The 26,937-nt window shown below is 40.2% G+C and overlaps 1 protein-coding gene and 1 pseudogene across 1 annotated transcript in view; one reads left to right on the top strand and one right to left on the bottom strand.

The window, feature by feature from the left end:
- The window catches only part of TMOD3 (tropomodulin 3), an 85,685-nt gene that overhangs the window by 39,329 nt on the left and 19,419 nt on the right, over nucleotides 1-26,937 (bottom strand). The window contains exons 2-3 of the mRNA XM_019010835.4: nucleotides 9,547-9,746; nucleotides 3,160-3,316 (exon numbers count right to left, since the gene is read on the bottom strand). Coding sequence (XP_018866380.2) covers nucleotides 3,160-3,316; nucleotides 9,547-9,672 — 283 coding nt within the window. The 5' untranslated portion in view covers nucleotides 9,673-9,746. The remainder of the gene's footprint in view (nucleotides 1-3,159; nucleotides 3,317-9,546; nucleotides 9,747-26,937) is intronic.
- Nucleotides 11,267-13,372, top strand: LOC109023360 (U3 small nucleolar RNA-associated protein 6 homolog; annotated as a pseudogene).

The following is a 26,937-nucleotide window of genomic DNA, read 5'->3' as shown; positions in this document are numbered from 1 at the left end:
TAAAGTTCAAAACAGACAGAACTAACTATTTTATTAGACACTATGTTGGTAATTACCTTTCACAAGAAAGGGAAAAGTGACTGGGAAGGAGCATGATAGGGTCTTCAGTGGGTGCTGATGTTATCTTTTTTTTTTTTTGAGACAGGGTCTCGACTCTGTCGCCCAGGCTGGAGTGCAGTAGAGCAATCTTGGCTCACTGCAACCTCCGCCTCCTGAGTTCAAGGGATTCCCCTACCTCAGCCTCCTGAGTAGCTAGGATTACAGGTGCATGCCACCACGTCCAGCTATTTTGTATTTTTAGTAGAGACGGGGTTTCACCATGTTGGCCAGGCTGGTCTCAAGCTCCTGACCTCAAGAGATCCGCCTGCCTCCGCCTCCCAAAATGCTGGGATTACAGGCGTTGAGCTACCGCGTCCGGCTGCTGATGTTATCGTTACCTGAATGGTAATTACATGGTGTGTTTATTTTATAACTCACTGAGCTACATATAGATGATCTGTGCATTTTCTGTGAGTAACAAAAAGTTCATTATTAAAAAAAATGCTATCATCTTAATCACTGCATCAGAGCTGCCCATAAACAATATTTAATAGACATATGTAGCTAAAAGAGGCAGTAAAAATACCGAATGTATTATAAAGAGAAACCACTGATTGTGAATGTAAAATTACTTGTTCAACTACTTCCATTTATTCTTACCCATCTAAAACCTAAAGTAAGAAGTAAAAATTTTAAAAGATACATAGGAGGACAAAGATATTCTACCATAGTTGAGGATACAGCACTTTTTCCTATGTCACCCATATTCCTCACCTCTATCCTTTTCCCCCTCTTGTATTTTCTTATTTTCCACAATTCTTCTCTGCTTTCTTTCCTATTTCCTCTAATCCTCCAAGATATTTTCCTAGGTAACTGGAGATTATGAAACAAGGGCATATTAGGAAGCTTCCGGGGTTAGCCTGGGACAAATGCAGCTTTCTTTCAGGTCTCTTATTTTTCCTCCTTCTTATCCTCAAATTCCATAGTTTTTTTCTGACATCTCTTTTTCTCACATCTCTCCCTTTGTTTCTACCTCCATTCCTTTCCAAATTATATCCCCAGGGTCCACCTGAAACACGCAGAATAACAGAAGGTGATCAACCAGTATTTTTTCTCATAAAATTATGTTCTTCTATTTAAGCAGGATTAAAGCCATAAACACTGACATATGTATGGCTGCACAGAGAAAATATAACCAGTAGTTTTCTTTGACAAATAAAAAGGAAGAGATGCCTCTGCCTGTCTTTATGATTCTCCACACTTCAAAACTCTGCATTGGTTTTGAACTCTTTTTCTGGCCCCAAACACCTGAGGGACATGACATTCCCACCTGTAACAGCAGTGTGATGGTTAGTTTTATGTGTCAATTTGGCTGGGCTGTGGTGCCCAGCTATTTTCTCAAACATTGTTCTAAATGTTTTCATGAAGGTTTTTTGTTTTTTGCCTTTTCTTTGGATGAGATTAAAATTTAAATCAGCGGACTCTAAGTAAAGCCAATTAACCTCCATAATGTGGGTGGGCCTCATTTAATCAGTTGAAGGCCTTAAAAGAACAAAGATTTATCTCCCCAAAGTAGGAAGAAATTCTGCCACTAGACTGCCTTTGGACAAGAATAGTAAATCTTCCCTGGGTCTCCAGCCTGCTAGATTTTGAATTTAAAAAGCCTCCTTAAAATAAACTTTTCTCTCCCCTCACATCCTGTTGGTTCTGTCTTTCTGGAGAACCCTGACTAACTTAAATAACAAAGATAGTGATCCTTAACAAGAGACGAAGAGGAAGACGACTCTAAAGAAAAAGCACAGGGGCTGGGGTGATGGATAATTTTAGAAAAGTCAGGTGCAGAGCTTACGGCTTACCTACTCAATAGCCATTCACAAGCCTTCCTCTACTATAGAAGCTGGAGTGCTAAAATGAACTTTCTTGCTTCCCTTGCAGCTAAGGGGTAGCCATGTGACACAGTTCTGGCCAAAATGATTGAGAAGGGCCTCTTTCTCAAATAAAAAGCCCAAGTCCCATTCTTCCTGCCTGGACTAATATGAATTCAGACATAAAAATGGTGCCTGCAAGAGCTGATCTTCAGCTCTGCAACTGCTGCCACCATTCCCCAGTATTCTATACACAGTATTCCAAGTAAGAGTGAACGTAGAATTTGGCTTTTTAGGCCAACCTGTATTCTGACCTGTTTGGAAAGCTGAAAAACTTATCCTGTTTCATTTAAGTATTATTATATATAGAACTTTTAAAAACACAGCTGTGGCTGGGTGCAGTGGCTCACGCCTGTAATCCCAGAACTTTAGGAGGCCTAGGTGGGTGGATCACTTGAGGTCAGGAGTTCGAGACCAGCCTGGCCAACACTGTGAAACCCCATCTCTACTAAAAATACAAAAATTAGCCAGACATGCTGGTGCGCGCCTGTAATCCCAGCTACTAAGGAGGCTGAGGCAGGAGAATCACTTGAACCCGGGACGCGGAGGTTGCAGTGAGGCGAGGTTGCACCATTGCACTCCTGCCTGGGCAACAGAGCAAGACTCCGTCTCAAAAAAACAAACAAACAAACAAAAAAACAACCACAGCCGTACTCAGGCGCCACTGAGAATACATAAGCTCAAACACTTAAATGGGGGAGACTTGGACTAGAAAAATTTCCTAAAACTACTGATTATGAAGCATTAGCAATCATAACCATGAATTAATAATGATGGGTATAGAATAGCTTTTTAAAAGGGTCTTTGAAAATATGGCATGAATTGTTTTATGGCATTCCACTTTAAAGAATGCAGTTAGAATAGATGCCTTAACGTCATTTGTACTCTGTAATCTACCACTGAATTTTAAGTTTCCTTCAATACACTTTTAGATCTGTTATAGTAGAGAATTAAAGAATGTTATTCAAAATCATTGTGTAATAAAACCTCACTAACATCATTAAGAAGAAACTTATTGACCAAGTTGATGAAAAATGTAAATAAAGTATCTAAACCAATAAATGTCTAAGTCAACAGTATCATATATTTAAGGCTACCAATGATGTACCTCTAAAAATATGATTTTCTCCACACCCACCTATAAAAAGAAAAATCAAGTGTTACCACATAATGACTTTAAAATTCTGGGGCTTACCTTTTTTTTCTCCAGTGTAGGGCACATAGTCTTCCCTGTCTTTATGCTCCAATGCTTCTTTCTCCAGATATGAAAGGAGATGCTCTCTATCAAATGGCCCTGTGGTGGACTTTGATGTCTGGTTCTTCTGCCGGAACCCTGCAGGCAGAAGGGCATTCTGCCAGAGAGAATGAATCAGCCAGTATGACCAATAAGAATGCTAATGCTATATGCTTCCGAAGATTACCCATATAAAAAAGAATTACAGACTGGAATGTGATACAGGCACTAAACACTTCATTGCAGGATTTTAGGACAGCAATGTACAATTGCTCCAAACATGAAACTTCTTTTTTATTAGGTAGAATTCACTTACATTATTATTAAAATAGGCACATACATTAGTACAGTTTCTTTTCTTTTTGGAGACAGTCTCCTTCTATCCCCAAAGCTGCAGTGCAGTGGCATGATCTCAGCTCACTGCAACCTCTGCCTCCTGGGTTCAAGCAATTATCATGCCTCAGACTCCCAAGTAGCTGGGATTACAGGCGCCTGCCACCACGCCCAGCTAATTTTTGCGTTTTGGGTAGAGACGGGATTTTGCCATGTTGGCCAGACTAGTCTGGAGTTCCTGACTTCCGATGATCTGCCCTCCTCGGCCCCGCAAAGTGTTGGGATTACAGGTGTAAGCCACCGCGCCTGGCATACGTTTTCTAATAGAACATTTTCTTCAGAGAGGATTCTACTAGCAGGAAACAATCTTTAGTTTTTAAGTGTTCTGGGATACTAATAAAAAAGTTTTATTAACCACATAACTCATCTTCTTACTTACATAAGTGGGAGTTAATGATGAGAACACACGGACATATAGAGCACACATATAGAGCTAAGTGATGAGAACACAAGGACATATAAAGCACACATATTGGAGCATAGAGGAGGGTGGAGGGTGGGAGGAGGTAGAGGATCAGGAAAAATAATTAACAGGTATTAGTGATGAAATAATCTGCACAACAAACCCCCATGACACAAGTTTACCTACGTAATGAAACCTGCACATGTATCCCTGAACTTGAAACTTTTTTTAAAAAGTTTTATTAATGCTTAATAACTGCTCAGTGTATATATATGTACAGAGAATAATTCTATTACAACAGAGTTTTAAATGACTCTGTACATTATATTCCTTCATGACTTCCATTTCATTGTACGGACTTCTTCATGATTAAAACATATATACCATACAGTAGAATATCAGATTAATGTTTACTTCAGTTTAAACACAACGTGAGATGTTCCACTTCTGTGTGTATGCGTACGTATATACATGACCACTAGGATGTACTTGCTACAATCACTATCATTGTTTCACATGCCCCAAGGGACCCCTGACATACTCACAGCAAGAGTTCCTGGGTTTCCACACGGGTACAGCCTTTTTGAGCGCATGGACTGACTTAGAGTTGAGGGAGGTGGAGTGGAAGGTGATGGATTAAAGTTGTCTCCTGTAGTCCCTTAATTTTTACTAAGCCCAGTAAACACAAGGGCTGACTGGACAAAGTGAGTACCGTCCTTTTGCTTGTCAAAAGCCAAAGAGGTGATACTGCCTTGTCTCACATTTCTGGGTATATCTTTGCTTTGAAAATGGGAGGCAGCCAGAGAAATCACACAAAAGGGCCAGCTCTCTTTTGCAAAACCTCCCAATATTGGCAGTGACGCTGAATTTCATGGGTGGTATAAGACAATTTTTCATTATAAAGGGTAATCTTATATGGGCAATAGTAATAGAAAATATTCAATTTGTAACTAGGAAATACAGCACTTTAACTGTGGTCATTTGTTGAGATACATAATAATTTTCATAAAATTCACCTCTGTGTTACCCTTTATGTAATGGTACCTACTACACAGAATGCTGAACTGTAAAGCCGAAACATTCCTAACTTTGTACCAAGTATGTTTCTGTAATACAAAATTGTTTATGGAAACATAAAAAAGAAACATAAGATTTCTACCTTTAGACTTAGAAATCATGAGAGAAATTACACATGAAGAATCCATTTCCAATTGACCTGCAAGTCCTACTCATTTTTACCTCCTGAAGAACTCATTCATCTTTTTCCCATCTCCAACATTATTACTTTGGTCGAAACTATGATCTAAGCTTGCTGAGACTGTTACATTAGCTTCCCAACTGGATCAGTTGCGTGATATTTTTTATCCTTCACCACCAGCCCCTCAGTCTGTCACCCTAGCCTCATCTCACACACCCTCTCCATTCCAGTCACACTGGACTTTTTTTTCTCTCTTGTACTTGCCATATACTTCCTTCTACCACCAGGCCTCTATGTGTGTGGTCTCCCTTCCCTGGAATGCTCTGCCTATCCCTTTTTGCAACTCATTTTTCAGATTGTAGCTCCATTCCCCCAGGGAAGCTTTTCTTAACCTCTCATCACAAGCTCTTACAGTGTGTAGCACTTACCATTCTTTTAATATGGTATGACTATTTGGTTAATGTCGAACTGCTCCTATTCCTACCAGCCTGCGTCATGAGGGCAAAGACCACATTTGTTTTGCTCATTCTTGTATTTCTAAGCCTAGCATAGTACCTGGGGTCTACAAGTTGCCCCCAAATATTTACTGAATAAAGGTGTTAGAATGCTTTTAAAGAAAGATTCTCATTAAGGCAAATTAATAAAAAGTTACTTTCCTTCTCCATCATTAATGCATAGATGTATATATTGCTATTTCATGGTGGTGGTAATAGAATTTGCACTACTCTACCTGCCTGCTCAAGCCCATGTGACACACACAGTCTTAAATATGATAGCTGAAATCCTGGCTTGCTAGAAAGCCTTTTTTTTCTTTCTTTTTTTTTTTTGGTCTGGCTCCTTAGAAAGCCTTTTTTTTTCTTTCCTTTTTTTTTTTCGGGGGGAGACAGGGTCTTGCTCTATTGCTCAGGCTGGAGTACAGTGGTGCGATCACAGCTTGCTGCAACCTTGAACTCCTGGGCTTAAGCAATCTTCCTGCCTAGGCCTCTGGAGTAACTGGAACTACAGGTATGCACCACCATGCCCCTGGCTAATTTTTAAAATTTTTTGTAGAGGCAAGGTCTTGCTACGTTGCCCAGGATGGTCTGGAACTCCTGCTCTTAAGCAAATCTCCCTCCTTGGCCTCCCAAAATGCTAGGATTACAGGTGTGAGCCACTACACCCGGCCAAAAACAGTCTAACCACAATCTAAATGAAGCTAGCTGGTTTTAGAGACTATAAACCCATGAACCAAGCTTCATTAGAAATATATTCTAATCAAGTAAGCTAATAGATCATAATTACTTTTCAGATGAAAATTTTCTTTAATATGATCGTCACTAAAAATGACACGTTTCTCTCTTGCAGTGCAATTTTGCTGTAAAATAGATTCCTAGCCTTGGGGGGGAAAAAGCTCTTCCTAGGCTGGCTGTCTTCTGGAGAGAGAGATATATATACATATATATATATATATATATATATATATATTTTTTTTTTTTGGCAAAAACTCAGTGAGTTAGCAAACATGTACACTGAATACAGCAGGACAGTAAAACAGTCCTCCAAAATATAATAAGGTACCACACACACCTTCGACCTACTTCCTGAGACTTTGTAAGTTACAGTGGTGTTTCTTTGGCTGAAGTAGCTGCTACTACCCTTGACCTCTTTTCTTACCTGGTTCTTTACCAGAACGCTTTCCAAAAACACGTCACCCAACAAACAGATGCTGTCAATAAACATCACTGTTCTCCTAGTCTCAACTAACAGTATTGAGGTTAGAGGAGTTACGACTGGGGTTGGGGAGTTTGCAAAATACATTCAGAGGTTACTCAAGCCTCCCCACACAAGAAGCAGGCCATGGATTTACAAATAAAAAATTAGCCATCAGATTTCAGACTGATACCATAGTGCATGAGTTGGGAGGAGACTCAATGTGGTTTAACAGAAAGACTGCTAGACTGCCAGGTATCAATCAGGCAGTGAGGGATCTAGTCCCAGCTCTTTCCCTAATTGTAATAACTGAGGCAAGTTACCTAATTTCTGTTTTCCATCTGTAAAACAGAGGGCATGAACTAGATCAATGTTTCTGAACCAGTAGTGTTTTTGTCCCCTAGAGGACATTTGACAATGTCTGGAGACATTTTTGGTTGTCAACTCAGGGGGAGGGTATTATGTTTTTCAGTCTGGGTAACATAACGAGACCCTGTCTCTACAAAAAATTTAAAAAAGTAATTAGCTGGGTATAGTGGTGCTTGCCTGTAGTCCTAGCTACATAGGAGGCTGAGGTGGGAGGATCGCTTGAGCCCAGAAGTTCGAGGCTGCAGTGAGCTATCACTGCACCACTTCACTCTTGCCTGAGGAACAGAGTGAGAACTGGGCTCTAAAAAAAAGTCATGTTTTTTATTTTCTGAGTTTTATGATGCTTTGACATCTTGGGGCCTTGCTAATCCTGGAGAGACCACTCCTTCCAGCGCTGGCTAGAGAGTGCACTATCCCCACCAACCTCCCTCGGAGCACACCTTTCATACGCAAACCAACCAATTCTCCTAACCACCTCTTTTTTATCTAACGCTCACTTACCAAGCCAGTATTTCCCCTCCCCCTAAATCACCCAGAGCCAGATACTGGACAACTAGAGACTAGTTACATAGCCCTGAGCCTGTTCAAATTATTCAAACTATCTAGTCCTAAACTTGTTCAAACTTGCCTATCCTGACTCACCCATTCATTCCCATTGAACCACAATAAAGGCTCTGGACCATGCTTGTTCCTTGATCCTTTTGCCTCCTGACCAATCTAGGTGCTTCCCCATGTGCCTCTGTGTGGCATGCTGTGCCTCCTACTCTTGGAACTGTAAGTAATAAACTCTTCTTTCAAGGCAGTAGTTTCAGTGTCTGTCATCCATTACCAAACCTGATTAAAACAACATCCTAGGACATTTTAAAACAGGAGGAGTGTGCTACTGGTCAGGGATGTTGTTAAACATCCCTCCAAGGCACAGAACGGCCCCCCTACAACAAATTATCCAACCTCAAAAGTAAATACTGTCAAGATTGAGGAACCTGGCCTAGGGACTAGATAAAGTCTTATGCTTTTTCCAGTTCTTTTTTTTTTTTTTTTTGAGATAAGTCTTGTTCTGTCACCCAAGCTGGAGTACAGTGGTGCAATTTTGGCTCACTGCAACTTCCACCTCTCTGGCTCAAGCAATTCTCATACCTCCGCTTCCCAAGTAGCCTGGGGCTACATGTGCGCACCACTATGCCCAGCTAATTTTTGTATATTTAGTAGAGACGGGGTTCACTATGTTGGCCAGGCTGGTCTCGAACTCCTGGCCTCAAGTGATCCACCCGCCTCGGCCTCCCAAAGTGCTGCGATTATAGGCGTAAGCACCCAGCCACTTTTTCCAGTTCTAAAACATTTGATTCAAATAGGTCTAATAGATTGAACTGCCTACAGAAGATATTGCTGCGATGTGATAAAAACAGCATTGTTATCCTGAGTAATCCCCCTCCAATGAGATGTTCTGGGAACTTATCCTTATAATAGTAATTATGGTTAAGGGATTTGATCTATGGTATAGGTACATCATCCAGTAACAACAACGTTATAAAATGAACTCCATCTCAGTCCTTAGAGGATACTTAAAATCAACGTCTTGGCATAAAGAAATGTGGTAAAGAAAAGAAGCCTAGCAAACAACCATTACCTTCACGACCTTCAGGCTCTTCCCTCACTGCCCGTCCTCCAACATATCAGGGAATAACAATTCAAGGGTCATGGGTGTCTATCTTAGCCTTGTGTAATTTATAAGACAAACAACATCCACCTTGCAAGTTAAAGCTTACATACATATATTCATGTCTGCCCCACAGTGGACTGCTGTATTGCCAAGAAGTTACTTAGATCTATTCTACCAATGTCTGGAAATGTAATCAATTTGGTCAGCATCTTTCAGAAAGGGAACAATTAGATTTAGGGTCATGAAGAATCTTTTAGAGGCATTCTACACTGGAGCCACCTGGCATAGAAGCTCTGAAGAAACAGAGGGTGGTGTGTATCAAAAAGGTAACCATCTGCTGCATTGTACTAAAAATATCCCTTCCTGCACAGAGGAGAAAAATTTCTTAGAGGAGGAAAAAATTGCAGGAGATGTTTGAAAACAAGGATACTGAAGTAGTTTAGGACGGTCATGTCATTAAACATATGGAGGCAGAAGTGGGGAACTGGAGAGGAAGCCAAAAGCAACTTGATTTGGATAAAGAGGAGGAGAGGGTGGAAGGTGCCAGAGAAAAGTCATGGAAAAGCTCAAAGGCAGCTACTGAGTTTCAAAGAATTTGAAAAGTTATTTCATTTCTCTTCATCAGCTAGCACCTACCTCGGGGTCAAGATCATCCAAAACAGTTTCCAGTTGTTTCAGTTCTGTTTCTGACAGATTCCCAAGGAGCTCATCTTCATCAAGGTCTTTGTACTTTTCTAAGTCCTTACGGAATGGCAGTGCCATGATGTGCAGTGCAGCAAGTCACTTAATTTTTGCTGTTCAGTACAGTCAGAAGTGATCTCTACTTTTTCTTAAAGCTATGGAGAGAAGAAACAAATACATTTTAAATAGTAAGTCATCTCCACCTACTTAGATCTAATTCTCAGGTTAAGTGAAATGTAATTTCCATGTGTCATATATTCTTTGATCATATATCACATACTATTCTTGTTTATGAATCATTCAATGCCTTTTGCCTTGTGTTGAGAAAAAAAAAATCAACCAGGAAAAAAGAGGGAAAAGATAAAACAAAATTCAAATCCATTAAGGCAGCCACTTGATAGAATTTAGAATTTCTAATAATTAAATTTTAGGGGGAAAGAAATTATGTGTCAAAATAAAAGATTTTCCATCAATAGCTTTCAAATTATTTTACCAGAGTACTCTGCTTCAGCACAATATGTTTAAGGCACATTTGTTTTACTATATATTGTTAAGGAGAACAATATGACTCAGTATTAATATGGGGGGATAGCAATACATTCCACATGACAGGAGTGGTCTCTTGCCACTAGGAAAAATATTCTTTTGAAAAGATGCATTTGAAAATATTTTTCTGAGGTGTTTTTAAAGGAAAAAAATATAGCATTCTGAAGATGATTGAGTAAAATACTCAAAATCATGCTGGGATATGTCATCCACTGACTGACAAGGTTGGTGGGAGGGTCTGACTGTGGGAAGGGACCATCATCATTTCCTTACTGTGCGGTCTCTCCCAGGCAGCCACGAGGTTAATCAACAAGCAGGTTAATAGTAGCTCTAGAGACACAGAAGTTGGCATATATCAAAGAGCTAATCATCTGCTGATTCGGCAGGACTGTCCTATAGGAAAGGCGAAACCAAGGATTTCTGTATATTCCAGTCATATGTATGAACTGTCTGTCTCATAAAATATACCTAGTACTGGGCCAGATGCAGTGACTCACATCTGTAATCCCAGAACGTTGGGAGGCCGAGGCAGGTGAATCGCTTGAGCTCAGGAGTTTAAGAGCAGCCTGGGCAACATGGTGAAAAATACAAAACATCAGCCAGGTGTGGTGGTATACACCTGCGGTCCCAGCTACTCAGGAGGCTGAGATGGGAGGATGGCTTCAGCCCAGGAGGCAGAGGTTGCAGTGCGCCAAGATCGTGCCTTTACACTCTAGCCTGGGTGACGCAGCAAGACCTTGTCTCAAAAAAAAAAAAAAAAAAAAGTACCTAGTACCTATGGAAATAAATACACTTTAGACTTAGTGATTTGGTTAAGTTTTTCTTGACTGCAAAATGCTCAGTACTTCAGTTTGATACATTTCCTTTACTACCCCTTCCCTCAAGTTTTCTCAGCTTAATATTTTAGTATGTTTTTTCTGCAAACCAGTAACATTTTAAGGCTCCTTTGATGTGTTTCCATCTCCCATGAATGGAAATGTTCAAACTGTTTAGAAAGGCAGGCTCACCACAGGAGTCTGACAGCAATTTGACTAGCAACCACCTTAGGTCCAACAACAAGCAAATGGGGGAGCTTCCTGCACGTGTTCGCGGTTGAGAAGCTCCCATGGGGTTGTAGAGTTCGGGCCTCATGGCAGAGATAATTCAGGAACACAAAGAAGATCAGCTCCCTGAATTGGAACAGCTAGAGCACATTGGACTGTTCAGTCATGCAGAGATTAAGGCTATCAATAAGAAGGCTTCTGATCTACAGTACAGAATCCAGGGAAGAGCCCTTTTCAAGGACGACTTTATCAATTATGTTCAACATGAAATTAATCTTTTCGAACAGATCCAGAGAAGAACACACATTGGATATTCATTTAAGAAGGATGAGACTGAGAATTCTATTGTACACCAGGTACAAGGTGTTTTCTGAAGTGCCTCAGCAAAGAGGAAAGATGATGTTCAACTTTGGCTCTCCTATGTAGGTTTTTGTTTGTTTTTTGAGACGGAGTCTTGCTCCGTCGCCTAGGCTGGAGCGCAGTGGCATGACCTCGGCTCACTGCAACCTCTGCCTCCTGGGTTCATGCAATTCTCCTGTCTCAGCCTCCTGAGTGGCTGGGACTACAGGCGCCTGCCACCAGGCCCGGCTAATTTTTGTATTTTTAGTAGAGACGGGGTTTCACCTTGTTGGTCAGGCTGGTCTCCAACTCCTGACCTCAGGTGATCCACCCGCCTCGGCCTCCCAAAGTGCTGGGATTACAGGCATGAGCCACCGCGCCTGGCCTCCTATGTAGTTTTTTGTAAGAAATGGGCTACTAAAACTCAACTTAGCAAGGTATTCTCTGCCATGTTGGCCATTCATTCCAACAAGCCAGCTTTGTGGATTATGGCAGCCAAATGGGAAATGGAAGACTGCTTGTCTTCAGAAAGTGCAAGGCAACTATTTCTTTGGGCACTGCACTTTCATCCAGAGGGCCCAAAACTTTATCAAGACTACTTTAGGATGGGGCTGATGCATGCTGAAAAACTGAGGAAGGAAAAGCAAGAATTTGAAAAAGCTAACATGGATGTGGAGAATCCTGATTATTCTGAAGAAATCCTTAAGGGCAAATTGGCATGGATCATCTATGAAAATTCTGTAAGCATAATTTAAGGTGCAGAATTTCATGTGTCACTGCTTTCAACTGCACAGCAATTTGACTTTGCCAAAGGTCTACAAAAAGAAATTTATGATGACCCTCAGGCTCTACACACAGATGATCTTCTCACTTGGGATTACGCGGCTAGGTGAGAATTAGAGATCGAGTCACAGACGGGAGAAGAGCAGCCTACAGCCTACAACGAAATAAGACAAAGCAGAGGAGGGCCAGAAGGAGGAGAGATGCTGTGCCGTATATGAAGAGGCAGTGAAGACTGCCAAGGGAGGCCATGTGGAAGTGTTATATCACCTTTTGCTTGGAAAGATTTACTAAGAAGACAAATAGTGGGTTCCTCAGAGGGAAGAGGTTGGAAAGAACCATGACTGCATTCAGAAGGGCACATGAACTCAAGCTTCTGCCAGAATTCCAATACAAGCAGTTGACTTGAGTTGTTGCTGTGCCATAACTTCCCGAGGAAAGCTCTAGAGGTAGCAGTAGCTGGGACTGAACTGTTTATAGAGACTCTGGGACAATGTGGCAGATGAAGGTGCATGTGCTGATTGACTCAAAGAGCCCTGACATAGCCATGCTTTTTGAGGAAGACTCTGTGCACCTGAAACTCCAGGTTTGTCTACCATTGTAGACTTCTTGGCAGAGTGGAGTGAAGGTGCCATAAGCCAAGAAGACACCAAGGCAATCTTTAAGAAAGCTCTCTTAGCTGTCACAGGTGCCAACTCAGTAACCCTGAAGGATAAGTACTTGGATTGGGCTTATCAACATGGTGGCTACAAAAAAGCCAGAGCTGTGTATAAAAGTTTACAGAACAGCCATCCATTTTCAGTTGACTTTTTCAGGAAAATGATTCAGTTTGAAAACAGCAAGAATCCTGCAAGATGGTGAACATAAGAGAATATTATGAGAGGGCTTTGAGAGAGTTTGGATCTGTAGATTCTGATCTTTGGGTGGATTGTATCAAGGAACCATTGAACCACACCCTTGGTAGACCTGAAAACTGCAGACAGATCTACTGGCGAGCAATGAAAATGTTGCAGGGAGAGTCAGCAGAGGCATCTGTAGCTAAACATGCTATGCATCAGACTGGCCGTTTGTGAAGAGGAAGAATACAGCCATCTTTGTGAAACAGTATTGCAAGCCCTGTGGGCAAATATGTATTATGAGTCCATTTTTTGTAATTTGTTCAGCGATGGCAGACAAGATGGCTGTCTGATTTCAAGACACACTTTAATTTTATATTAACTTGTTAATTTTTTAAAAAATTTAAAAAAAGATTTTATGATTGAGACAGGGTCTTGTCCTGGCTGGTCTTGAACTCCTGGATTCAAGTGACCCTCCTGCCTCAGACTCCCGAGTAGCTGGGATTATAGGCGCAGGACACCATGCTCAGCTTGATGCACGAATCTCTAATTCCAGGAAAGAGAACTGCTGATTTAATGTTGAGATGTTGAGGCCAGACCTACCATAGGTCCTAAATGTTTTCCAGAATACATGGAAAGCATACGACTGGGTTTTACTTACTATCCCAGTTCAAGTATGAGTATCTCTAATCTAGCTAGGAGCCAGTTAAAATGAAGGAGAAAGTACAGTTTTGTTGGTTTATTCTCATTGTAAAAGATACATGGTATGCATTTGTTCTGGAAAATATAGAGGAAATAGAATAGTGTGTTGAAAAAAGTAAAAACATCCTGTAATCATAGGGAAAAAAAAACACAAGCAAATGAACAGAATTTGCTTATGCAGATACTACATTGCAGGCAACTTGTGTAACTGCCCAAAACAGGTCTGGTGTATACCTGTTTTATTGGCACCTCTTCTGGTTTACTGGTTATCTTGAATTTTTTTTTTTTTAAGCAAATTATTATCATTGTCATTACTGTTTGTTAAGCCTCCATTTTCTACCTCCAACTTTAAGATAGCAAGTTTGGCCAGGCACAGTGGCTCATGCCTGTAATCCCAACACTTTGGGAGGCTGAGGTAGGAGGATCACTTGAGCCCAGGAGTTTGAAACTAGCCTGGGCAACACAGTGAGACCTCATCTCTATATAAACTTTAAAAAAAATAGCTGGGCATGGCGGCACACACCTGTAGTCCTAGCTACTTGGGAGGGTGAGGTAGAAGGATCGCTTGAGCCCAGAAGTTTGAGGCTGCAGTGAGCTATGGTTGTGTCACTGCACTCCAGACTGGGCAACAAGGTGAGATCCTGTCTCTAAAAATAAATAAATAAATAAATAAATAAATAAATAAATAAATAAGCAAGCTTACAAGTATATTTACAGTATATTTTCTCCATTAAAAATAATACAGTCTTCAGATAAGATTCAATGGAAGATATCATCACTTTCCAATATATTAGCCATAAAATGTAATTTTGAAGAAGGTAAAAATTTAAGGGACAAAAATTAAAAATAACACCACTTAAAAAAATTTTCCCTTTATAAAAATATCAATGACGTGGTATTTCAGACAGATAACGGTAAGAAACTGATAAAAGTATATAAATATGTACCAAGAAAAATTTAATTCATGCTTTTTTTTAATGTTTGGATAATTACTATTTTAAAAGTTTTTAATGTGCTTTAATACATTTTTGAAATTTTCAATACATAAGCCAATTTTCTCTTTTTTTTTTTTTTTTTTTTTTTTTTGAGACGGAGTCTCGCTCTGTCGCCCAGGCTGGAGTGCAGTGGTGCAATCTCGGCTCACTGCAAGCTCCGCCTCCCGGGTTCACGCCATTCTCCTGCCTCAGCCTCCCGAGTAGCTGGGACTACAGGCGCCCGCCACTGCGCCCGGCTAATTTTTTGTATTTTTAGTAGAGATGGGGTTTCACCGTGGTCTCGATCTCCTGACCTCGTGATCCGCCCACCTCGGCCTCCCAAAGTGCTGGGATTACAGGCGTGAGCCACCGTGCCCGGCCTCCAATTTTCTCAATGAATACTTTAAAATATACATAGATATAACTTTAATTATTTTATGCATCCCTTACTTTACTTTCAAGAATGTCCTAGTATGGGTCATAAATTCAATGATCATTCTAACAGGGCACTCTAATAGGCAATACGATAGGAATGAGATATCAGGGGCAAAGGCAGGCAATGCTATATGCCACCCAGGTTCTGTAAAGTTGGAACATGACATTCTACATTCCACGGAGAGACTAAATAGCTTACTCCAATACATTGCTTCTCCTAATCCCAAAGTAAAATCTACTACACAAGCTTGTTTACAGTATTGCTTAAAGAATAAAATGAAAAACCATGAACACCCTGCCCAGCATAAAAGAGAAAACATTACTAATACCCTCATATTCACTTCTCTAGTTGCATCTCCTCTTCCAAAAGTAGCCACTCTACCAGATTTTGAATTAATCATTCTCTTGCTTTCCTTCAGAGTTTTGCCTTATTTGTACATACCCTCAACAGTTTTAGATCTGCCCCTTTTCTTGCATGTTACGTAAACAGACACGCAGAGTATGCACCCTTCTGTGACTTGCTTTTTTCATTTAATGTTGTTCATTGTTTTGAGTTGATGCATAGAGCTATACTACTTTCTTTTCATTTCTATATACTATTCTATCATATAAATGAACATTTAAGTTGCTTATAGTCTCTCCCCTCTATTTCTCTGCTATAAACAATCTTGTTACCTATTTCCTGGTACACATGTGTGAGAGTTTCTCTGACCTTCAAATCTAGGAATGGAATTGCTGGGGAAAGGGTATGCTTATACTGAACTTGATTAGTTAATCCCAAACTATTTTCAAAGTGATTGCATGAATTAACATTCCCAGCAGATTCAGCACATGACAATTCACATTGCTCCTCATCCTTGCTCATTGTTGGTATTATCAGAGTATTTATTTTTGGCCATTCTGGTGGTATTTCACTGTGGTTTTAATTTGCATTTTGCTGAATTATGATGAGGTTGAGCATCTTTTCATATATTCATTGGCCAATGTGTTCCTTATTGTGTGAAGAATCTTTTGCCCATTAAAAAAAATGCCCTTAATATATTCTTTGTTGGTTGTATGTAACAAATCTCTTCCATTTTTTTTTCAAGTCTTATCAAGTTTATCATAGTATATCCTAGTGGAAAACGTTTCTAAGTATTTTTCATTTTTAAAAAAGTTTACTTCTTTAGCTAGGTTTTCCTTTCCAAAGCAATGAAAAATGAATTTCCTTCAGATTCAGATTATAGAATTTTGCCATGAGGCAAGAACTTCTGGGTAATACACCAAAGTTCGAAGTTTCAATTCTGCTTCAATAAAAAGCAAATAACTGTTGCTCATCCTATCTAATGATGCTCAAAACTTATCACTTTTTGTTTGTTTGTTTTTGTTTTTTAAGACAAGGTCTCATTCTGTTACCCAGGCTGGAGTACAGTGGTGCAATGACGGCTCACTGCAGCCTCTGCTTCCTGGGCTCAAGCTATCCTCCCACCTCAGCCTACCAGGTAGCTGGGAATGCAGGCATGTGCCACCACACCCAACTAATTTGTATTTTTTGTAGAGACAGTGTTTCACCATGTCGCCCAGGCTGGTCTTAAACTCCTAGAATCAAGTGATCTGCCTGCCTCGACCTCCTAAATTGCTGGGGTTACAGGCGTGAGCTACCCACCACACCTGGCCACTACTAGCATTCTTTCCTCAGATGTTCCCATTATCAGATTCTCTAACTTGATTTTACCTTCCCTCTCAACTCTCATCCTTTATTGAGGAACATTTGTATACTGACAATGTTCCAAGTGCCAGCAGGAGCTCAGAAACTGCTTAGGAAGGGAAGTTCTGGAAGGAGTGCTTTGCTTTTCTTTCTGTTCTGGGATGACATGTCTCTCTTGCTTGTCCTTTGACATCTGTCTTCTAGAAGAGGAACAAATTCTGAATGATGAAGAGGTGAAACCAGTGTGCTAGAAAAGTACTTTAAATCTACACTTTGTCTACAGAAACTTTTCTTTTAATCTCTAAGCTAATGTAAAATGTATTTCATATAAAAGTAAAAAACAATTTGCATTGTACAAGAATATGGGAATTGGTTTTCAAAGCATAACATTCTCACGATCATTTAAGAAAAACACAACTTTTTGTAAATAAGCAAGTTCTGCCAGGTAAGTTAGGCAAAGCTTAAGAATTTTTAATTTGGAATTCTGATATGTTCAGACTATTTTCCTTCTTAACTCACTTTTTACAGCAGTGTTTCTCCTGCTTTTGAGTGCATCATAATCTCCTGGTGGGCCTGCTAAAACACAGATTCCTGGGCCCACCCCCAGTGTTTCTTGATTGAGTAGGTCTGGGGTGGGCAGATAATCTGCATTTCTAATAAGCTGCCAGGTGGTGCTGATGCTGCTGGTCAGGAACTATACTTTGAGATCTACTGCTCTAGAGTGCTCCCCTCATCAGTTCTGACAACTACATCTCATACTGTGTGGCAGAGTGTATTCTGTTTAACTCAAAAGTCTTCGAAGGCTGAAGAACTTTGTTTAAATATTTCCCAAAGTCTATGGGTGCTGTTGCTTTTCTTCTTTCCACTCACCCACTGCTTCACTGAACTTCAGCTAGTGGAGGTTATACTTAAGGACATCAAGAAACTCCTGGTTATATTTTTGGCCAAGTCTTCTTCCATTTACCATCTTCCTTTTCATTTATCACTTATTTCTAGAATCCTTATTTTTCACACTGGACTTCCAGGACCATGCTAATTTTTTAATGGAATCTCAGCAATCTCATTTTGCTAAGAGTTTTAAATTTTAGTTTTCTATAAGAATAATTTCTAAAAATTAATAGCCATATTCTAGATCCTCTGGATCACTTAAAAAGAAGCAATGCTGTGGGATTTCAGTTGCCATATTTACATTTATATTTATCATTGCACCAGCACCTGGGAGAACTGCTTTGTTTTGATTGTCAATTAACACTAGGAGGCCCGACAGCTTTTTTCCTTTAAAAGGGATCTATATATAAGTTTGAAAAGCAATGTTCTACTCTGTTCAACCAATTTCCACTTATTTTCTTCAAGCTTTATATTTGTGTAGGGAGTAAGGTATCGACACTGACTATATTTGTTAAAATGTAGAATCATATGATTCAGAGAGATACTCTATGAGTTGTTAACCTCCATCTCACCACCATTTCCATAGGGCGGGCTCAGAGTTTTCAGATTCTTATCTGTTCTCTCTTTAATACATACATGTGATCATATTGCTCTCTAGTCCAAAAGCCTTATATAACTCATATTACCCACAACAGGGTTAGGCAAACTACAGGCAGCCAAATTCGGCCTGCTGCCTGTCTTTGTAAATGTTTTATTTGAACACATTCACGTTCATTCATTTATGTATTGCCTATGGCTGCTTTTGTGCTACAATGACAGAGCTGAGTGATTGCAACAGAGACCAGATGGCTTGCAGAGCTAAAATATTTACTATTTGGCCCTTTACAGAAAAAGTTTGCCCATCCCTGACCTACAAGAGAAAGTCCAATCTCCTCAGCATAAGATACACAGTTCAGAAGCTCGTCCTGACTAGCTAGTTTTCCTATATTATCTCGGACTGCTCCCCATCACATAGCTTATACTCCAAACACGCCACAAACTTTAGGCCTCTCTATTCCTTTGCTTATTATGTTCCCTCTCTCTAGAAAAAATGCATTCATTCCCATCTACCTCTATCCTCAACTGAACCTCACATATTCTTCAAGACCTAGCTGAAAATGTCCTATCTTCCCTGAAAATTTCCCTGGTCTCCATTCTCACACCCAGGCAAAATTAATGATTTCCTTAATGATGTTGCCATTATCTTTTTTTTTTTTTTTTTTAAGAGACAGTGACTTGCTCTGTCAGGCCAGAGTGCAGTGGCGCAGCCTCAGACTCTTAGGTTCAAGTGATCCCTCCTCCTCAGCCTCCTGAGTAGGTAGGACTACCGGCATAAGACATCATGGCCAAACTGTTGTTGCTATTATCTTTATATATATATCCATTATAACCACAGGTTGTATGTACATCGGTAACTTCAAAACTTAAGGGTGTAACTGAAAATACTGACATAAAATGGTAAGAGTGTTTCCTAGAAAATCAGATATATAAAATGACAGTACCATAACTAAAGAAAGTCCAGGTGCAGTGGCTCACGCCTGTCATCCCAGCACTTTGGGAAGCCAAGTAGGGAGGATCGCTTAAGTCCAGGAGTTTGAGACGGGCCTGGGCAACATAGTGAGACCCCCATCTCTACAAAATACAAAAAACTAGCCAGGCAAGATGGCCCACGTCTGTAGGCCCAGCTAGTAGGAGGCTGAGGTGAGAGGATCACTTGAACCCAAGAGGTCCAGGCTGCAGTCAGCCATGATTGCACCACTGCACTCCAGCCTGGGTGACAGAGTGAGACTCTGTCTTAAAAATAAATAAACAATAAAGAAGGCAATATTTCATCATCCAATTATTTCCTCTTATTCTTCTCAATGTTCACCAAGATATCTTCTAATTAAAATTCAGCTATTCATGTAGCTTTCCTCACTAGATATTAATAAATTGATATTTTGGCTTACGTATAAGTCTTTTTTATGAGTATGGTTGCTACATGCCAGTTTTTAAGAGATTAGACACCTACCAGTTGATTGAAATTGTGTCTCTGTAAAGATAAAGCTGTGGGCCATCACCTGAAATCCTATCCCAGAGCTGGCTGGCCAGCTACTCCATAAAGACACCCCTCAAACTTACTTCAAACCAACAATTATGCTGTATTGGAGTTAGTCTTTCACCTGTCTCTCTCACTAGACACTGTAAAGCTCTTGAAGAGCAGAGAATCTCTCCCAGATCTCATTCCTCACTGGGCTGCCATCGCCAGGTACAGTACATAGCTAACACAAATTTGATATACTTGGATCACACATCAATCTCTGCTTTCCCTTCTTTGGTAGTTCCCTCTTTCTCCTCCAGCTACCTAGTATCCTCTTGCTCCCAAACTCTAATCCCCTTATCACAACTAAAGGGGAGGTTGAAAATGAATTTTTGATACTTCTGTTGCTCCTTTGCAGCCCCTTCTTCACCTTTTCTTCCCTATCAACTCATTTGAGCTTAGTATTCAGAGTTCTCTGCTGTCTAATCTCCCCCAGCTAAAAACAAAACAAAAATATCTGCTCATCAGTCATCTCTGAAATTAAATGAAAATTTGATTTTTTTTTTTTTAGGTAACCAAATGAGTTTCCTCTTCAGGAGACACCAGGCCTCAGGTTAACTCCACTTCAGGTGCTGGAGGCCTTCTCTTCAGTTGCGCTAGGCTTAAGACTGTTATGCTGTCTTTTCCTCACTGGCTTCTCCTAGGATCCCTGGGTGCTCAATCTCCACAACCCACCAGATCAGAGAATTTTTTTGATCTCAAGATTCCCAGATGAATATTTGTTTTTCAATATACTTACTGTTCTTTTGACATATATTTTTGAACATTTCCTACGCCATGAATTACTTGTTCTAGACAACAGGCATAAGCAGTATACAAGACAGACAAGTTCCATGCCCTATTTTTAAAGTGGCATACAGACAAAAACCAATTAATAAAGGAAGAAGGTAATATGAGACAGCAATAAGTACTATAAGGAAGAAAACTTAAAGCAAAGGAGGTGGGGAGGATCAGGAAGGCTAACTTAAGTGGTTCAGAAAGACTGTTCTGAAAGATGACTTTTGAGCTAGGACCTAAGGTCTCTAAGCAGCTCTCTCAGCCTAGGACTACGCTAATAGCTGCAATCTAGGTGAGAAATGATGGCAGCTTTGCCTAGAGTTGTGGCTGTGGAGATGGAGAGTAGATAAACGTGATATGTTTTGGAAACACAGCAGTTGGCTGTAGGGGATAAAAACACGAGCTGCACAAAGGATGACTTCTAAGTCAATTTCAGTTAGTATTTAATAATATTTCTTATTGCACACCTATTTTTTTTCCTGAGGAGCTGAACACTGCCCTATGCCACCTGTATTTCTAAGCCTGCTTTAAAAAGAGTTTCTTGGTTGATATTTTCATCGTAATCTGTTTTGAGATCCACATTGTGAATGGTCCTAATATGACAGTTTATGAACAAACCCATAATAATGATAATCAACTAACTAAACAAAATCAACCAATCAAAAGTTACTAAATAAAACATTTGCTGGCTGTCCTTAAACATATTCACAGTCTAAACCAAAGGACATGTCTTTTTGTTAATGCCATTTCTGGTATCATTTTTTGCAAAAGATTGACTCTAAAAAGTGAAACAAGCAAATAACTTGTAATGCCTTAAAAATTTTTTACACAATTGCTGTTTCTTATTTTCTTTCCAAGATTTTCAATGCTTACTGGTCAAACTGCTGAAGAGTCATGAATCTGGCACCCAGGAACCGTAGTGATGATCCCCTTACTCTGAGTTCCCTGACCTTCTTTCTTCTCACAGCCCAGTCCTCAGCTTACCTCAGCTCCACATCCCCATGGTTATCACCCCCCAGCAGTCCTTATCCTTACCAGTAAGTGTGCCCCTCCATAACTCTCAACATCTTTGACCCTGTCTCTCTGGAACTCCTCTGGCAAAACTCCACATCTGGTTAAAACTAACTCTTCCGGCCGAGTGTGGTGGCTCATGCCTGTACACTTTGGGAGGCCAAGGTTGGCGAATTACAAGGTCAAGAGTTCGAGACCAGCTTGACCAACATGGTGAAACCCCTGTCTCTCCTAAAAATACAAAAATTAGCTGAGCGTGGTGGCACATGCCTATAATCCCAGCTGAGGAGGCTGAGGCAGGAAAATCGCTTGAACCCAGGAGGCAGAGGTTACAGTGAGCCGAGATCGCGCCACTGCACTCCAGCCTGGGTGACAGAGCGATACTCCGTCTCAAACAAACAAACAAACAAAAAACCTAACTCTTCCTACTCCTCACCAGCACCAGGGTGGCAGATGAAGCTGGAGAAAAAAATACATGAACTGACTGGCTACATTTAAAATGTATCACCACTAATGTCAAAGAGTACTGCCTAATAATTCTAATATTCTAGTATTTCAAATCCTAGTCCAGTCACTCTCCTACTCTCTTAGATGACTTTTTTCTACTTCTTTTTTCTCAGACCTTCAATACTGCCTACCCCTCACTCTCTGATGACCTTACCTTAATATTTCACTGAGAATACAGAAGCAATCATAAAATGACATCTGAGTTCCCATCATATCGACAAACCTGCCACACCTGTACCCATACACTCTACCTTCCCTCTTGCTATTATGGATAAACTGTCCAGTCTCTTACCTAAGGCGAATCCTGCCTCTTGGAACCAGATCCCATCCCTGCTCATTTATACAAGGGTTCCAGTATACATTTATACAAGAGCACAATTATCCAGTAATTGTGTTCTTTTTCTACTGGACCATGCCCATTAGCACACAGACTGTAATACATACCTCAAATAAAAAACATATAAACTCTCCTTCTACTTCACATCCCTCTACAGACACTACCCTACTTCTTGGCTCCACTTTACAGCCAAACTTAAAACAATTGTCTATATTTGGTAACCCGAGTCCTCTCCCTCTTATTGTCTCAAATATTCTCCCATCTGGCTTTCATCCCCACCACTCACTCCACCCAAACTGATCTTGCCAGCACAGTGCTAAATCCAACTGTCAATTTTCAGTCCTCATCTTTTTTTTTTTTTTTTTTTTGAGACAGAGTCTCGTTCTGTCACCCAGGCTGGCATGCAGTGGTGTGATCTCGGCTCACTGCAACCTCCACCTCCTGAGTTCAAGCGATTTTCCTTCTTCAGCCTCCCGAGTAGCTGGGATTACAGGTGTGAGCCACCATGCCTGGCTAATTTTTTTTGTATTTTTGGAAGAGATGAGGTTTCACCATGTTGGCCAGTCTGGCCTTGAACTCCTGACCTAAGGTGATCCACCTGCCATGGCCTCCCAAAGTGCTGGGATTACAGGCAGGAGCCACCTTAGTCCACATCTTACGAGACCTATTAGACACAGTGTCTGGCCATAAAACACTTTCCTCACTTGGCTTTGGGGACATCATTTTTTCTTGGTCCTTCGTCCCTGACTGCCCCATCTCATTCTCCTCTGCTGGTTCCTCCTCATCTTCCTCATCTTCAAATGTTGGAGTGCCCCCAGTACTTAGTTCCTTGGACAGCTTCTCTTTCTATACTCACTGCCTTGGTGATTTCATACACTGATAACTTTTAAATTGGTATCTCCAATCTGGACCTCTCTCCTGAATTCCATACTTGCAAATAACTATCCATGTAAAATCTCCACTTGGATGGCTAACAGGTTTCTCAAATGTAAACATACAAAACAGACTCCTAATTTTCTCCCCCATACCTGCTCTTGCCATGTTTTCCCCATGTAATAAACAGCAACACCATTCTTTAGTCACTCAGGCCAAAAATCTTGGAGTCAACTTTGATTTCTCTCACACTCCATACATGATCCACCCAGCAAATCTTGCTGGTTTTACCTTTAAAAGTCATGTCTTTACCATCTCCACTGCTTCCTTCCACTCTGGTCCAAGCCATTATCTCCTCTTATCTGGGCTATTGCAATAGCTTCCCAACTTCTGAAAGAAGCTGATCGGGAACATACTCCAATAAACACTCCTCTGAGTGCCAGCCAATCATAGTCATACTTCTACAGATTATGTTAACCCACTACAGCCTCAGAAAGTTTGCCAATCCCTGAATTCCACAATTCCCAAAATAAGAAATTGGCCTGCTCTTCTTAGAGAAACTGTGTCTAGCCAGCATTGCTCTCCCTTATTATAGTAAGCATTAAATTCAGCTTTGCCTTTGTTTCAGATATTGACTGGCAGTCATATCCTTTCATGCTGAAGAAAACTTTTGGTGATTATATATGTTTACTTTTAAATAAAACTATTTCAGTGTTGACACATATTAGATAATAGTAGTTAGGATCAAAATATTCCCTTTGGATGAATATCCATGTAATCTTTTGAAGTAGATACGGTTCACTAGCCAACAATTTCCCAAGTATCTGCTTCAATTTACTTCAATTAAAAAAATTCAAATTGACATTCCCTTTTCTGTTTGGACATGGTTCAAAATTAATCTGGAAATAATGTAACAATAAGTTGTCTCTGGCTGGAGATTTTAACATTCAAAACATCAAAATACTCTTCTATTTAATGTTAAGGTTGAGTTTCATCTCTGCTGGTTTGAAGAACATTCCCTTTGATGGAGAAGGCTAAGGTAAAGACAGTCATCTATGTATTCTTGGGATTGTTGAGGCTGAGTATGAATATCTGTCAGGGACAATGTGGCAGATTCCTCAAAGGCAAAGGAGTTTCAAGACTCTCATAAGGTCTTTTCCTTTTTATAAGCTTATAATTCTAAATAACACTAATTATAAACAAAGAATATATTCAATGTCTGTCTTAGCCCATTTAGGCTGCTATAACAAAATACCATAAACTAGGTAGCTTGTAAATCACAGCAATTTATTTCTCACAATTTCCAGAGGCTGAGAAGTCCAATAAGACACCAGCAGATTCAGAGTCAGGTGCGAGCCCACTTTCTGATTCACAGATGGAGCTGTGTCCTGAAATCATGGAAATGCAAGGCAGCTCTCTAGGGCCTCTTTTATAATGGCACGAATCCTACTCATGAAGGCTCTATCCTCACAACCTACTCACCTCTCAAAGGCCCCACCTCCTAATACCATCATATTGGTGATTAGGTTTCAGCATATGAATTTTAGGAAGGTACAGACATTCAAACCGTAGCAATACCCACCACGCTCAAAGCACTGTATTGGCACACATATTTACCTTCCAAAAAATGTCCATTTTATTTTAGTTGTATATAATGTACATTACTCTGATAGCAAATGGAGGAGGATAGAGATGGGGTCTTGCTTTGCCCAGACTGGTCTCTTGGCTTCAAGTGATCCTCCTGCTTCAGACCCTCAAAGTGCTGGAATTATAAACGTGAGCCACCATGCCTAAGACTTTTTTAAAGGAAATACACTGGATGCTAAATTTATCCTTATGTTTGGTTCACTGACTCTTCTATATAATGAAGCTTAAAAGACAGTATTTTAATAATTTTTGTGGCATTTTGAGGATGCTACGGTTTGTTGACTCAGATATTAGCACAGCTCAGTGAGATAGCTGCTTTGCACACAGTAGTTTGAAAAAATAGTGGTTGATTATTCTGTGTAAAAGTCCCATGGAAACTAATCAACCTAAGTAGCCCTGTCTTTCCTGCCATTGCTACCAATGCCATCTTGCATTTTAAAAAATGAAATTTATAGATTGCAGAGAAAATAGTTTGAAATCTGAAGGCAGTGCAGAAAAACTTGTTAGGGCTAGAATAAAGAAGAGATGTAATTAGAAGCAGATCACGGAGGACTACCTTAAAGTAGAAAGTAGCCAGATCAGTTCTTTGATTATTACAAGAAAATACTTGACAGGTTATTCATACCACTTCAAAAACAATCTTTCAACAAGACCCTGCTGAGAGACTTTGTGGCTCTCTTGTAGGTGCCCCACTTCCTTTTCTGACGAATAGTAGCAAACCAGCTCCCAGTTCTGTCCCACCTTCCCTTTTTCTTCTTCTTAGTGGAGCTGCAGCACCAGAGACACAGGGCAAGGTCAAAGAGGAACCCACTCTGTGCATACCAAAGATGGATGCCAAAATAGCCACACCCTTAGCATACCCAGTTTCTCAGCACCAAATGTTTTTCAGTTTTTAATTTTTCGGTTTGTTTGTTTAATAGACTGGGTAGACTGGGAAATGTTTTTTCCCAGTTGTTGCAAACTCAAAATATCTTTAAAAAAAAGAAATGACATCATACGAACAAGTCTCTGACGGTAATAAGGTTACAGAGTTCTTTATCTCTGCTGGTTAACTGAAAAAGAGACTTCTACCAGTCCTACTGTGAACAAAACCAAATATGATATGAAGTGGCTTACAGGGAAAGATTTATCAATGCTCAGCCATCAATCAAAATGCTGAATCCATGCCAAGTGCATAATGGTGAGATTAATCTGAGAGTTTTCTTTCTCTCCCCCAAAGGGAAGTATCACCATGACTCATTCTTCCTCTTGCAAGAATTTTCTTAATCCACCAAGTTAGTAAGCATTGAAGAACACATAAAACCTAAAATAAACTAGGCCAGGTCTAAAAGAAATCATGCTGAGAGCAAGTTGAATGTTACGCAGTGAACAAAAGGTATTATTTTTCCTCAGTTTCAATCCTTCCAAATTTCCTGGGCTTCAAACTAGATTTGTCTTTTTTGTTGTTGTTGTTGTTGTTTTCTTTTTGAGCCTGTTACCCAGGCTAAAGTGTTGTGGCATGAACATGGCTCATGGCAGCCTCAAACTCCTGGGCTCAAGCAATCCTCTCACTTCAGCCTCTCAAGTAGCTGGGACAATAGGTGCGTGCCACTACGTCTGGCTAATTTTTATTTTTGTATTTTTTTTTTTTTTTTTTTTTTTGTAGAAATGGGGTTTTACCATGTTGCCCAGGCTGGTCTCAAACTCCTGGGCTCAAGTAATCCATCTGCCTCGGCCTCCCAAAGTGCTGGGATAACAGGTGTGAGCCACTGCGCTCAGTCAGTAGTGTACTTTTAAATTTTAATGGAAAAATCTTCAGTCTTAAAAATAGATTTTTAAAAGTTTTTAATTTTAGCTAGATTATAT

The sequence above is a fragment of the Gorilla gorilla genome, chromosome 16 (assembly GCF_029281585.2).
Source record: "Gorilla gorilla gorilla isolate KB3781 chromosome 16, NHGRI_mGorGor1-v2.1_pri, whole genome shotgun sequence".
Classification (NCBI taxonomy): domain Eukaryota; kingdom Metazoa; phylum Chordata; class Mammalia; order Primates; family Hominidae; genus Gorilla; species Gorilla gorilla.
The sequence above is the reverse complement of the archived record's forward strand: the minus strand, read 5'-3'. Positions and strand labels throughout refer to the sequence as shown.